Raw genomic sequence first — 16,467 nt, 5'->3', positions numbered from 1 at the left:
ATCATGCATCCCCTTGGGTACGACATATGGGCTTACCGGTACATGCAAACTCTCTCATTTACCATCTTCCAGGTCGTTCTGTTCATTTTTTTGTTAAAACAAGGGGAGGTCAACATAAAGCCCACATTTGTAACTGTAGTCAGTACGATCCTTCCTTTCCAAGACTAAAATTTTCCGTCATGAAAATTACGCAGACGTCAAAATATACATAGTTATGACTAAATCCAACACTTTGCCCTGTGAAGAGACTTCAGTAATTACAGGTGGGGGTGGGCTGGGTAATTGGGGGAGGGTTGCCTTTCACAAAAGCTGATTTTAGAGCTTAAAGGTATACAGTCACCTGTAATCTAAATATGCCCATATATGGTCAAAGGGCCGTTCCTTGTTATTCAAAATGCCAACACGAGGCGCTGTTTTTAAAAGCCGCCACCACTTAAAGTCTGTGATTGGTTAGATTTTCTCTTTCCATGGTAACTGTGGTAAAATTTGAACAGGTGACAGTATACCTTTAACCTTTGATTGTCAATGTCATATTTCTGAACAGAAAATCACCGACAAAATTCACCTATTCTTTTAAATACATACAATTATCCACAAGCTTAACAAGCACGGCATCTTACATTGAACACCTTGAACTGTTAAAACTTATGACAGACAAGAGACAAAAACATATGGGACATGTGGCGAACTGTATATCAATTATCAAACGTTTTTTAATACACGGATTTAGCTGATTTGTATTGAAAAAATTGTTCACAGTTTTCTCATAATTTACGAAGTATAGTGAATTAATATTTTCGGTGAAATTCAAAAGTAAATGCTTGTACACATATGCTCTTGTAACCACCCCAGTCTATTCAAGTACATTAATATCAATAATCAAGTGTCTACGTGTAAAAATCAATGGAAGCTGGGCCATGATGCACGATGATGCAATCACAAGAATCATGAGATTGCAATGGCAGTGACCATGCCATGAAGAATTTTAAGCTTATCGTGATAAACTGACACAGGCATATTAGTGTGCAGCTTGTGACCACCTTTGGCAGCTCACTAGACGAGCTATTACATGCCTCTAAAATCAAAGAAGGTATACCCCACATGATGTAATAGCAACATGTTGATGATGTAGCTGTCCAAACATAGTCATCTTGACAACTTTGGATATACAAATGATCAAATCATGTTTTACATGGGAAATCCAGATTTTCGAAACTTATTCACGAAAATCGATCAACAATATAACAGTATGTAATTATGTCAATGCGCCATTTGATGATGAAATTATTCAGTTGTTTTTAAATGATTTTTAATCTAACAAAGCGATAAATTGTATGATGTCTTTTGCAAATAAACTCCTAAATTTGGAGCAAAATCTTTGTGAGACACTTTTTTAATAAAAACGGGTTTTTTTTCCAAACATGGGATTAAATACCTTTGAGGCAAGAGACCATTTGCCTGATGTCAGGAGCTTAAACAGTCACCTGCCCTTGGGTAGGTAGTCCCTTGTTTGGGCAAAATATGTGTTATACAAAAAATAGACACCAACAACTCCGTGAGATTATACATACAGAAAGAGGAGTCCAATGACAAACTGAAGCTGTAATATTGAAGATTAGGCTTTATTCACCATTTTGTGTGGAAACTTATACACTTACGATGAAACTGTGATGTCAAACTGAGGTATGAAAATATGTGTCCATTTGTGACATGAATGCATATGGTATCGCTGTCTCGAAAACACCAGAATTAAATTTGCATATGAGTATACGCTGTTCTTGGGGATTTGACTGCAAATAATTGTTGTATTATGTCCTCTGTAATGCAAAACAAAAGACCCACAGTTCTACACTGAAACTCCACCATCAAGGTAGTATGCAAGGAATTTCCTGAACACTTCAGGTCTCACACCAGCGATTCTCTTGTCTTTCCTTGTAATTGTCCAATAAAGCAATTTATTACTCTCCAACCACACCATGTTTTTGATTCCATCATCATCTCTCAGTTTCAGAGTGTTCAGCTGGAAGCTAGCAAATGACCACCGCCGTCCATTGGTACCGACAGCATGTGTGACAATGGGAGTTTCCAAATCAACATCTTCATTCTGCAGAAAATGAAAGAGTAAAGTGATCATTTGATTTCAAATAGTATTGCACCTCTGGATGTAAGTTTTGAGCCTTTGGTGTCCAGCAAATACTCTGTTGTCTTTTCAACTCAATTTTCCTAAATATGTACTGCATCTATAAATGCCACTGAAGGTAAACTATATGATCAAAGGACAGTACTCTGTATGTGCATATTTCTAGTTTTTTCAGCGACATCAATAGATCTAATCATATGCTGAAGAGCATAACAGATGATTATGGTGATTCATGGGATTGAAATAGAGAAGATGATTGTCTTACATGACAACATTATCATACTGATTGTCTTGTGATTACGTTTCTTGGTATTTCTTTTCCAAGAATATCAAAGGATCAGTGTTGTTATATCTGATAGTAGTTACGATGATTGTGGAAATAGATCATTGAAATTTCCCTTATTGAGACATACAGTACTGTCTACATGCAGCAAGCCTGAATGTTTGCATAACACATTTGGGTTTGGGTACAATCATGTGTATGTACAACAGCTTCAATATGGCAGTATACAAAACCCTCAGAATAATTTAGTTTTCTTTATTCTTTTGATATTAAACTCGCGTACATAATATGTCTTGCAATGAAAACAACCATTAGCTTAGAATGTTCATCATGAAAATTATTTGTAAACAGCAAAGTCAAGATGGCAGCATAGAAACTGTAATTTTTGCTTTTCTAAGCGGAACAAGTGGTTAGATAGTTACATGAAATAACATTTATGTTCACTGACATGCTCTTACACGCTTCATGTTCAGCACTGAGAAACAATTGTTGCAGCCAAATTATTATAAGGCATAAGAAAAATTTCACTGACTGGCTATATACGTATCTTTGTAATGCTGCAGAAATATTGTGTGTGAGGTGAAAATTTCACATGCCAAATTTTATTCGCCACACAAAATATGTCAATGGAGAATTTCGAATTGGCATTCATGAATTTTCAAGTCTCAATACTGCCTCTATGCATAGCCAAAGGCTTAGAGAATCTTCTATAAAGTGGCCTATGCAAACAGTAAATTGTTCTCGTGGACTGTGATTCGTGTGAGGAAAGCAATGGCAGAAGGACTGTGGTAACTTTAAACAAGCGACTAGCGGCCGATATAGCTCCGCTGTGTTTATGTAGAGAATAACTATTTTTGATACATGTTGATGAAGAAGGTGGAAATCTTTGATAGCTCAATGCAGTGGCCAGAAAAAAGTGGCTAAAATAGCTGCAAAAATACACAATTGAAGATTTCATCATACTTTGAATATATCACATCAGATCATCGCTAAGAACATGTCAACCAAAGCTATCTGATGAGTAGTTTTTTGAGAGTAAAATTTTTTGACCAAAATGGCAACAATTGCCCCTAAAAACAAAAATTGCAGATTTCATCATAATTTCAAAAGATTAAATTTGGTTCATCTATAGAAACCTGTATACCATATTTCAAAGCTGTTAGACCAGTACTTTTTGAGAAACACATTTTTTGACCATTACAGATTTCATCAGAGATTCAATATATATTACTCAGTTCATCTGTAGAAACCTGTATACCAAATTTCAAAACTATCAGACCAGTACCTTTTGAGAAATACATTTTTTGACTAAAAATGGCAAAAATTGCCCGAAAAATGCAAATTTGCATATTTCTCCACAATTTGAACAAATCTGAAAAAGATCATCCCTAGGGACATATGTACCAAATATCAAAGCTATCTGACTGGTAGTTTGAAGAAGGAGATTTTTAAAGATCTTTTTACCAAAAATTACAAAAATTGCCTTAAAATACAAATATGCAAATTTCACCACGATTTGATAAATCTGACTGAAGTCACCCTAAGTCAACTGTATATCAAATTTCAAAGCAATTGGACAAGCGGTTTCAGAGAAGATTTTTTACCAAAAACACCAAAAAACGCCCCAAAAATACAAATATGCAAATTTCACCACGATTTGAACAAACTCAAGTGAGGTCACCCCAATGAACTGCACATAAAATGTCAAAGCAATTGGACTTGCGGTTTCAGAGGAGAAGGCAATTGTTGACGGATGACGACGGACGATGGACGACAACGACGGTCGACGACGGACGACGACGGAAAATCAACCTATTTGATAAGGTCCGCGTCCCTGACAGTGGAGCTAAAAATACAAATATGCAAATTTCACCACGATTTGAACAAATCTAAATGAGGTCACCCTAAGTAAACTGCATATCAAATTTCAAAGAAATCGGACAGGCGGTTTCAGAGAAGAAGGCAATTGTTGACGGACGACGACGACGGACGACGACGACGGACGACGACGACGGAAAATCAACCTATTTGATAAGCTCCGCGTCGCTGACAGCGGAGCTAAAAATGTCATACAATACTTCAAACTGGAAAAAGCTGTGAAAATTCTATTCTTTCGCTCTTTACAGCCAAGTTACTTTTCATGACTTAGTTTTAAACTTTCATCCGACTCATTAGCTTGTACGTGATTTGGCTCTTCATTTTGCCATTTTTATCTGCCCAATTTCACTTTTTCCATTTCCCTTATATCTTGGCATTTATTTTAAGAGTTGTCATTTTCCATGTTTTATTTTCTGTCTGACTTTCTTATTACTTTAGTCTTACTTGACTGTTTTTAATTTTATCTGTGCTGTATTCTATTTATTCAATGCATGAAAATCCATTTATGGATACATTGATTTAAAAAGAAATGGAATGAAATGAACTGACCACTTGTACACAACACTTAGCTGGAAGTGTAGACAACAGCGATCTGGCCGAGTGTAGTGGTGGCCATCAGAGCATAGAGTGTAGTGGTGGCCATCAGAGCATAGAGAGACAGCACATTGAAGCAGATTGGTGCCCTTGCCATTCTGATTGTATTCTAAGAAGAACGCTGCAAATAAATACACTGTATCATGAACGTTCTCTGTTGTGTCATAATGGAATTTGTTTTTTCATGTTTCATCCAATCCCAGCCATTTAATTCTTACCTGGACACCGTATTGTAGCTTAGCTCTAGCTAAACAGTTGCCAAAGGCAAAGAGAATTAATTTGGCATCGAGATGCTCAGGCAGCCAGCCCTCAGTGTTCAGTACCAGTAGTAGATGTGCATGTGGGTAGGGGTATCCTTCCGCTAAACCTGAAAACATGTAAACAAGTCATTGTAAATGACACAGTCCCAACCTGTAATTTAGCTGATTTAGGTGATTAAAGTATGTGCAGATTTTGCCAACAAAGATTTGTATGCTCTCCAGTAATTCCAATGCTGTGTGTGACACTGCACTGTAGCAGTGCTTCAGACACATGATAAAAATGATCTGTATAGTGGAACAGTACAATTTAATAGCGTGGCTACATTTCCTGTGTCCGAAAAAATGCGCATGGCCACTGTATAGTCATGTATACATACACGTATGAACCTTCCTATAGCACGATTGTCAATAGAATAGTAGCTGAAGAAAAGTATTTCATTTCATTTTAGTCTTTGAAAATGGAAGGACATGTCATGCAATTTTTGCTGACAATTTGATGAAAATATTGGAACATTAACAATCTACTAGTATTATGGACAGTTTGCAGGAAAAAAATAGAATTCAACTTTTATTTTCTTTAATTTGCGATGTACAATATTATGTTGCACAATGTGATTGTAAAAGTTGTCACATTGCATATGCTGTGCCAATAAAAAGAAACATACTGGTACTGTGAAAACTTGTGCTCCGACCATAAATAAATTATTATAAACCCATCTCTAGTGATCCAAATGTATTGTAATCCCCGACTTTTCTGGATGTAAGATAATACTATAGAATTTACCTGTTGTTACATGATCATCTCTGTAGTGATGTAATGATGCCAAGTCAATGGTTGTGCGCGATGGGGTACAATGACTCCAACTGATGCGATGCCGTATCCTGGACTTCTTCATCTGTTGCCAGTGGCGACAGAGGTAGCTTTGACGTAATGAGAGAACCTACCTTCCACCAATCTGTATGCGATCCTTGCCTGTTTGAAACACATGAAAGACAAGGGAATATAAAGTTTGATTTTATGAAAGATCTGTTATCTTGAACTTTCTATGCATTTCCTACGATTTCGGTTCATTTTTTTCTCCAAGAGAGAGTCGACTAAGAAAGTATAATTTGTCCATACAGATTGAAAGTCTTGAAAACATGCTAAATGTCACTTATTGCATGTTTAAATATTTGATATGAAAGGTTCCATGAAATTTCTCCAAAGAGTCTTACCTCTGCGATATGGTGCTGCTAGTGTGTAGTCATTGACGATAGCTCTCTGGAGAAGGCTGGGATACTGTGGTGTAAGTCGACCACAGAGATTCAGGAAACACATTAGCTGAGTATAGCTGTAATGTGAATATAAATACAACTTATTATAAAAAGAGAGATTCTTCCAACAGAGGAACAAATGTAAAGTATAGAATAGTTCAGAAATGTACAACATTGGAAAATATTTTTCTCAATTCACAAAGTTTACATTGTTACCTTTCGGCTGGAAGGAGACGGAACAGATTGAAAAGCACAAGCTTGGGCACAAAAGATCTACTCAGAAACACCCCAAAATTATAGTTACACTGTGGCTTCATAATTAAACACTGGAAATTCTCACCTAAATCTCTCTGGTGGAGCCCACGTTTTCTCCGTCTCCATGGTTTTCTGAGAACAGTTTCATCAAAGAGTCGTGATTTCTCTATTGACCTGAACACTTCCTCTTCCTGGTCTGTATCTCCACTGTGTCTGCAAAATGTTGCAACCTTGATGGCATCTGAAATCAAAGTGAGACTTGAGTGGACACCGTGGGTCATCAGTGTATTAGGGAGATGTGTAGATATTTCATGGATAGTGTTTGACCATTGCACATTAAATAAGAATTGTGTGTTAACACAAATGCCAACAGTGTCTATGGGGTTATTTGCAGGGTCAAGATGTACTTGGATACATACATTATACACAATAGCAGCTGCAGTCAACTCAATATGACCTGCAAATGTAGCTAAACCTGGTTCATGTCTGCTCATATAGTGTGCATATTCCTCTTTCGTTTGGATATGCCACCTTGCATATTCAACTTTGATTACATCTTCATAATCATCCCAATGTGTAGTTAAATAATCAATAACACCAAGTCTGATTTGTATGTGGTAATCTTCAGTATTGTAGATCCCATAACTTATAGCGCGATATAGACAATTGCCATCACCTCTGATTGAGACAATCTCATATTGGCTTTTTGGGAAGACCTTCGGCTCTCCATGTATAATTTCTTTGCAAGGTTTGATGCTTTTTGACTTTCTTTTTTGTTTTCATATTTGTCAGTGTACTTCTAAAATGTCAAGTTCAATTAAATATATAATGCACGTAAATATTAAATGTTTATTGTCACTGCCTTCGCTATCAATGATAGTTCAAAATACGTGCATAGGTGCACTATGAAAAGCTCAGTATTTCTAGAAAGTATTCAGAAGATACTGTTATTGGATATTTCAGAAGAGTACTTTCAGAATGTGCTTTGGAATACAATTCAGAATAATATTCAGACACTCACTATGTGAGATAATATTCTGTATATTCTAGAACTAACAAGCTCTGCTTGTTAGTATGTATTGTCAATGTCACTGTTGGATGTTGTTGTCAAATGTCTGTGTATTAAGTGTGTGTATTCTGATTTATTTTGGCTCTTTTTTTAATTAGCAGCTGCAGTAAAGACACAGTGAATACCAGTACTGCAAAAGAAAGAAAAATATGTCAGAGATAGGTTGTCTAGCTATGATTCACTAAAATGATTTAAATTTCATATTAAATATTTTGATTTTACATTCAATGCACATTATGCATTTCCTCTGCGAACAACATTCTCCCAATAGCCACTGTAAAACTGAAATCAGATGCGATTCTTGATCAGCGTCATTATTCTAATTCAGCACAGATTTGTGCAATTCTGACAGATAAATCCAATAGGAAACTAATACACCATTATCAGTTGATGTTCAATTGCAGCTGGACTGCACAAAATTCACAATCTTTGTACAAAGTACCAACTATGTTATCATCACCACAAATATATGCATCTGAAATATCATCAGAATAATTTGCAAATTGTTCAAAAATTTTAGAACACTGCTAAACAAATATGGACTAAAGAAATAAAAAAATACACACTAAAGATGGGCTAAATTATTGAAATGAAATAACATACCAGTAATAAATATGCATGTGTTGAAACAAACTGTGGACTGCACTTCATTTTTCAACATTTTAAACTGAAATGTTTAGCCATAATTTGAACGCCACACTATGACACAGAGGGGTAATTTTAAAATTCGTTTTACAACCGAATGAAATTCATCGACCGTCATATCTTGAACACAGAAATGCCTTGCTATATTGTGAATATTTCCGGTGGCGATAGCCCACTGTCCGTGCACCGCTGTACAATGGTCGGAAAGAAAAATGCGCCAGTTACATTTTGCAACACATGGGTTATAAACGTTTGATAATTGTTGTTTATTTAGAAGTGTTAAATGTCTTTACATATTCTTTGCCCCACTTCCGCACGCTCGTATTTCTCTTGATATTGCGTTTACTGAGAAAATTTACCTCATGGCCCCTATCGACATGCCGAAGGGCATGAAAACGCTTCCGCCAATCATAGCAACGATTCACATTTTGGCAAGTTTCACGATATCAGTGAAAATACAAGATATAGTAATTTACTAAAGTGAAACCAGGAGGGTCATTTGTTTTCAGACTCGGTATATTAAAATGAAAATATATCCTAGTTTGAACCATGATGTAAACACCACATTTCGCTTACTCCGCTATGTCCGTGACGGCACACCTTACAGGGGCCCCCGACTCGTACTCCACAAAAGTTACGATGCCCAAAAACAACCAAAAATTCTCGCAAATCGGGGTTGAACTTTCAGTTTCCACTATAAGAATCATTTCAATCGAAGTGTGGTAGAAATCAGGGGAACGGTTGTTTTTAATGCACGCCCAAGCCCCAATTGTAAAACAATATGGCGTCGTCATCACGCGACTAACATTTTTCGAATGAACTCCGTGAATATTGAAAACACTATTACAGTCGATCGCTCGTAAATTTAGATACTCTTTTTAAACTAGACCATAATTAGGGCCCATACTGTATACTCGATGTGTGGTGAGATGTTGCCACACGTTTTAACACGACTTATCAGTTTTAACACGACTTATTAGTGACGTGCTTTGGATAACCTTCTAGGCCGTTTCTTTCCGCACACAGCTTCTCACAATCTCACCTCTCATTCACTAACAGTTATTATCGGTACACGCAAAGTTAACACATGCTCTAAATACGGATACAAAAATAAACCTCTTACCGAATGTCGTACTGGCTCCACTGGTGTGACTGTAGATAGACGTAGCAGGAACTGAATCTCGTAGCGACACACAGAAAGTATGGCACGAGGTTGAAATATCAACGATGCTGAAGTTGGACTCAGTTTCGGATTCGGTTTCGGATTCGAATAACTGAGAATAGTTTTATATGATTTATCCTCCAGCATTGGAGATTAAAGAAACTACAGAAATGGCCTTTTCTGCTTCATATCTGGACATTTTACTTGAATTTGACTCTAATGGTCACCTTTCTACTAGGCTATATGACAAGAGAGATGATTTTAACTTTAGTATCATCAATTTTCCACACCTCATAAGTAATATTCCACTCTCACCAGCTTATGGGGTATACATTTCCCAGCTTATTCGATATGCTAGAGCATGCAGTTCATATGGTGATTTTGTAAAGAGACATGGCCATCTCTCTTACAAACTATTAAATCAAGGTTACACCAGAGCAAGACTTGTCTCTACATTCAAATGCTTTTTTGGCAGGTATCGCAAGCTGGTAGATAAATACAATATCTCTCTTCATCAAATGATCACTGATGGCATCGGTGACATTGGGCCTTAGTTAGTGACCACTACCTATCTGACTTATAGATTGATATATGGCGGGTGCCACATGTGGGGCAGGATGCGCTTACCATTTTCGAAACACCTGACATCACTTCTTGGTCTTCTGGCCAGAGGTCCATATATCTTTCTTTCATGAATATGACTTTGTTTGTGTACCGTCTATTTACTGTCTGTTCTGTGCTGTTTTGTGTCTATGTTTACAACTATTGTCTTGCGAATTCCGACCTACTGTCATTGGATTATGGAATGGTATGTTTGCGATTATTATATTTCAAGCTTATGTTATTATTTTTTTGAAGAATATAATAACTACTGATACACAAGGAGATATTTTAACTAGATGAAATGACTGCACAAATAGCATGTATTTTATCACATAAATGTAGCATGTATTTCATGACATAAATGTTTCATATATAATCATAATTTATAAAGTTTAAAAAATCAAAACACTTTAGGAACTGTAATGCATGACTACACAAGACAAAACTGCTGAAAAATCAGTCAAAAGTTACAACTTATGAGCTGTCGATCTCAATTATGGGCATTATGCAGTTCAGACTATTCAAGCTAACAGTACTACGCACAATTCAAAGAAATGCATTCAATGCTATCTTTATTACGCAACATATTAACTGATAGTTTAGTCCGAGAGTTTAGTATGGTACATTCAAAATGCAATTTATGTAAAACAACATCAATCAAAACATCAAATTAATACAACATATTAACATTAAACCATGTGACACACATTGTGACATATAAAATGATTAAAGTATGTTTTTGTAAATATTGTTTTCCTTGCTCGACACTTCCTTTAAATTTTAAATTAGAGTCCTATGAAGCTTTCTGTAATTTCTATTTTTTAACCATTTTACTTGTGAATATATGCACACAATTTATGCCATGAAATATATGCATTGTGATCTTATTTTCACTTTGTCTAGTGTGATTAGATATTATTTTAGCTGAAAAAAGGTCCAGGGAAAGTAAGGAAAATCCAGTATTCCACAGTGTAACAATTGGCTGAAAATATAAAATTTCTTTCAGTCTCTCGAATCCGAAACCGAATCCGAAACTGAATCCGAAACCGTGTCTAACTTCAGCATCGTGAAAGGCCTTACTGGTTCTGACCACTAGATCATAAAATATGCAAATGAGCAATTAATTAATAAGCCACACCCACCAAAATCTAATCAGATCTAAGTCTCATCATGATCATACCAAATACCAAATTGCATGACATTGGAACTTAGGGTTCTTAAGTTATGAGTGGAACAAAATCTGTCTACGGACGGACGGACGGACGGACAGACGGACAGACGGACACACACACAGACATTGTGGCGACAAAGGACACCTTTGGTGCTTAGCACCACGGTGTCCAAAAATGATAAAGAATAAACATTTACAGATGGGTTCAAGATTGACAGATAATGGACAAATCGTCAAGACAGGGTGATTGTTGAGTTATCTGACATTCTTTCATCATTGAAGACTCAATGAGGGACACATTCATAAACAGATCACTAGCATACATCTGTACAGCAAGGTTTTGACAAGGCAATTAAGAACTTCTCATTTTTAACAGTATACTCAACAGCTCTTTCCAAAAGACAGATAAGGTCTCTTTACATGGCCTACAGTGTATGAATCATTGAAAACTTCAGAGCCTACATTTTGTGGGAGAGTTTGAAGAAAGTGATTCATTCTAGATGGTCTAAAGAAAATGTTCTGCAGGGCAAATCCATGAGATTTTGAAACCTAGAATCCTACAGATTTAACGTTTGGAAAATCTGATGACTTTAATTAACCAGTTCACTTCTCAAAGCAGGAGGGCCATTGTTTTTTAGGACGAATAATCCTCTGGTTATTTTATGGACAATTATTTTAGCAGTATTTTTCTCATCTAATATTAACGTTTTTGGAATCATATTTATTTCTTTAGTCCATATTTGTCTTGTGACATTGAAAGTACAATTCTCCTCACAGAGTCAATGCAGTGTGCAACTGCCATTTTCAAGATCAACATAGTTTTCTAATCATAAACATTGCACAGTGGCCCCTAGTTTCCATTCTTGATTATGAAAGGGGCGTACAGTTTCTTTCAGAAAAGCAATTGTTTAAGGCAATTGTTAAAGGGCGGTGGTCGTCACACTGCGCGTGCGCACATTTTTTGTTGATAAACATAAATTCTTGTAAATGTAAGCCTTCTCAACTTCAATAGGAGTGAGATGGAAGCGACCCCTCAATTTGTAAATGCCTCTCTAAGACTCAAGATCATGCGACAGTACAATATTAACTTCGGAAACGAACTTCAGTGGCGTAATTCTATTTATAAACTCGTGTAAGGTTACGAACATTGAGACAATACATTATCAATACACTATTATATCGCTGAGTATACCGTATATTAGCTACTGCACTAAGTTAGAGTGAACAAATGGGGTTTGATCACGCACAGTCACGTTGGTTGTACACAATGCTATGTAGAGTACAGCAATAAAACATCAATAAAATGATCAACATTGTTTATATATTTAGGCCAGCAACAAGTGGAATGCCTCACACAAAAATTACACACAATGATCGGCAAGCAAGAGCAGGAGACAGGAGACGCCGTTGCATCGATAAGGGAGAACGGTCACCATGTTGACGTACACGGATACAAGAGAACCGGTCCCACAATGTACCGGCCCCGCGGCAGACTTGACTCATGACCCACTGTTGATCACAGTTGCTAACTTCTTCTAGCAATGCGTGGCAAGAAATAGTCAAATAACAGGAAAAAATACACAAAACGAGCGGGTTTTGACGGCATTTGGCACGAAAATTGCATGGCTACGCATAGGGACGTGTTGAGAGATGCTGTGAGTACAACGGTCATGACAGCGATCGAACGGCCCAGTGTAGACCTACCGCTGCTACGCAAACTTTACCTCCTGAGTGTTGGGCGGGTCTGTATCCTCATTCAAATGAGATAACACCACAAAAAGACCAATCACAGGTCCTCCGCTTGACTTGATAACTGTACTCGGAATTATCGGTTGCACCACACCATGGGGGCAAACTTTGTAGTGGAGTCGTATTCTCCACAGCCGAACGGGGAGCGCCATATACCCACTCTCTCGACATCGACGTTCACATAGACCACTAAACACATTCTCCTTGCAGCTGCTGCAGGGGGCATTGCTCTGCAAGCTACGTACAGTAGATTTCGGTCACTTGCTTAATTGTTGACTGGACTCCTGTTTGGCCTTTGGAAATAAAGGTCTCCTCTTTGCCAGCGATGTCGTGACTAGAGCCCGGTCATTTGATAGTGTGTTGGCGTATTACTGTAACACATGTATGGGTGAGTGTTCTCAAGTACACTCGAGCGATAACAGTAGCCGATCCCAATTCAAGAAAATCATGATCAAATGTGATCTAAATACAGCGTGTATTCAGCAGATATTTAACTCAGATTAATTGACCTGTTATTGTGTGTTACCTTTGGTAAGTGAGACTGCTTGGGACAGACCGGCCGCCGCTTTAACAGGTGGCAATATGCAACCATTGTAGTCAACCCGTAACTTAGTGTGGCGGCCTTGGTTATGTTTACAAGGGGTGACCCCTCATGAGCATATGCAGCGTTAAATGTTGGGAAATAACATGACAGTTGTTTGTGGGGGGGGGGGTCATGTTTGTGTACTTGGGAGAGTAAAGTTATGGCTGTTGGTGTTTTCCATGGCAAGATCAATAGTTGCATTTATAAACTGGATCGCATCGCACCATTAATTGACATGCACACTACAATACAATGTCTGTGTGCCAAGTTTGAAAGAAATCTGTTAAGGGATAGTTGAGTTATGGTTCAAAACATGAAAAAATCACAACAAAATGGCTACCTGGCAGCCATTTTGGATCGTATCGCAAAATAAATTGGCATGCATATATATGCCATAGTACAGTACTTAATACCGGTATGTGTACCAACACTGAGTGAAATCAGTTTAGGGATAGTTGAGTTATGATTCAAAATGGCCGCCTGGGGGCCATATTGGATCGTATCAGAAGATAAATTGACGTGCATACATATGCCATGATTGTACTTTACCTGTGTACCAACATTGAATGAAACTGGTTTCCAAGATGATTGAGTTATGGTTCAAATGCATGAAAAATTTGCAACAAAATGGCCGTCTGGTGGCCGTATTGGATTGTATCGCAAAATAATTGACATACATTTGTATGCCACAGTACTTTATCCTTGCACACATTTTGAAATAAATCGGCACTGGGGTGACAGAGAAACGGCTGCTGACAGATGGATGGACGGACAGATGGACGGGACCCAATCTATAAGTCCCCGCCAGACTGCGTCCCGCGGGGACTGATAAAGGACTTTGTAAAGTCTGTAATGTCCATTTTTTAATGACAATCTCTAACCCACCAGTGTCTGATGTTATTCCTACCTCTTCTGCCATCATTTTAGACTTGGATAGATACAATGCTTGCTTGACACCCTCCAGTAGTCTGGTTCTCTGCTGGAAGAAGTAACATGCCTCTTCTTTGTACAAGACATGCTCCTCTATCGGCTTTTTCACCTTCTTCCTAAAATCATGGACCTCCACTGGCTCATGTTTTTGCTCAACTCCTATAATCCTGAAGGGAAAATTCATAATCAGGTGTGACAGTTTGAATGATATCGGGACCTACATTTGTAAACTGGCAGCTCTGTTGTAGGATACGTTCACAATCTGTCAGTCAATTTATTATGAAGCTTGCCTTTCGTAAGAGATCTACCCCTTCTGCACTTTCCATCAATGTTAGTGTGCTTCAATGAATGTAATGAATACATTCGTGCATGTACACAACAAAAGAAATGACAGTACCCGGTATGACCACTGATTGCACTGTTTTCAAGGCCATTGACCTTCAAAGAGGCAGTCTCCCCTTCACAGCACAGCTGTTTCATTTGAGGTCTCTAAAATTTGATCAGAGAATTTTTTCAAAAGAATACACATTTACTACAAGAGAATTCACTGCACAATGTTACATACCGGTACTTACCTTGCATTGAGAACTGAAACACTTGGATTGCGTTTCCTCCGTGTTTTAATTTCTTCTAGTTTTGCAGGTTTATAGTGACGTAGCTGTATCCTGCGGATTTCTGGTATCCTCAACAGCATTCCAAGTCTGTGACAGCTTTCTATTTTTTACCTTTTCTTTGTAAATCTTTGGTCCTGCAACAATGATAAACACTACCATATTTCTAGAGGGTATCTATACACAGTAAATGTTACATTGAACACACAGTACTCTCACATTATTCATGTAAAGTGTAAAACAGTAAATCACTTCTGTAGTGTAAATAGCATGCAATGGTAATAAAGTTCACTATCCGCATGGTGTAAAGAGTGCCATGCTTGTTAAATTTTCAAATACACAGCAAAAACATGTCCACTCCTGTAACAGACAGTGTGTTTCCCGTCAAAAATTTGAGTCACACGTCTGTGTCTGCCAACACAGCACAGGGCTGTAGAGTGCTGATACAGTACAAGTACAGTAAGTATACAGTGCTGCAAAGACATTACTGTGTACACAGGCCTGTGACAAGGCTGGACTTTCACTCTTGTATCAGCATCTGTTTGGCTTGGCTTGACATGGCTTGACACAGTTCAATGTACAATAAATACGGTATGCCACTTAACACTGGTGTATGACAATGATGTCTTCACACAGTTTCACAAACACCTACTTGCTGGCAAAAGTCAAAACTTCATTTTCTAAAATTTCCACAACCTTTTAAATTCTCAGACCCTTGAGCAAGCCCTGAACTTCAGGGAAGGTAAAGCTCTATCTGCAGAGCTACACAGACTTCAACCGGGGTAATTGACACAGGAAGCACCTACATGGCTGTACAGCTACATTTGGTGTAACTGAACTGCCAGTTTTGTGTGAATATATACAAAGACAATGTAAACTCCAGGAGGTCTTCATGCCAGCTAAAATTTTTTTTTGAAAATTGTGAAGATACTTGATAGCTTCTTTAAAAATACTATCTGTAGTTATATTTTAGGATTCTAAACACCATACTGCATTGACGAAATGGGCACCTGAAATACACTTGACCTGTGTCTAAGTATTAACGATTGCTCATCTGAAGATGTTTGTGTGATGAGTGAATATAGACATACCCCAAAGGATATGTCATGGTAGGAAGAACCACCAGCACTCCACAAAAATAGAACAGACCCTGGATTTTTCTATTCATCAGCAGTGGGGATGACGAGGAATAAGACAATTAGGAAAATATCTGATGCAAAGGCAAATTAGCAGCCAAAATAAGACTGGACTATGAATTGAGTCAATGTGGTTTAGTTTTA

At 37.6% G+C, this 16,467-nt stretch overlaps 1 protein-coding gene across 1 annotated transcript in view; it reads right to left on the bottom strand.

Annotated features, from left to right (window-relative positions):
• Window positions 1-1,603: 1,603 nt before the first annotated feature.
• The window catches only part of LOC139127386 (large ribosomal subunit protein mL37-like), a 37,105-nt gene continuing 22,241 nt past the window's right edge, over window positions 1,604-16,467 (bottom strand). Inside the window, 10 exon segments of the mRNA XM_070693301.1 lie at window positions 1,604-2,104; window positions 5,114-5,262; window positions 5,940-5,994; window positions 5,996-6,099; window positions 6,102-6,128; window positions 6,371-6,509; window positions 6,805-6,863; window positions 6,866-6,905; window positions 14,554-14,743; window positions 15,152-15,324. Of these exon segments, the coding sequence (XP_070549402.1) occupies window positions 1,847-2,104; window positions 5,114-5,262; window positions 5,940-5,994; window positions 5,996-6,099; window positions 6,102-6,128; window positions 6,371-6,509; window positions 6,805-6,863; window positions 6,866-6,905; window positions 14,554-14,743; window positions 15,152-15,270 (1,140 nt within the window). The 5' untranslated portion in view covers window positions 15,271-15,324 and the 3' untranslated portion in view covers window positions 1,604-1,846.

This window comes from Ptychodera flava, unplaced genomic scaffold (assembly GCF_041260155.1).
Source record: "Ptychodera flava strain L36383 unplaced genomic scaffold, AS_Pfla_20210202 Scaffold_31__1_contigs__length_3010019_pilon, whole genome shotgun sequence".
Classification (NCBI taxonomy): Eukaryota; Metazoa; Hemichordata; class Enteropneusta; family Ptychoderidae; genus Ptychodera; species Ptychodera flava.
This window is presented reverse-complemented; position numbering and strand designations above follow the sequence as displayed.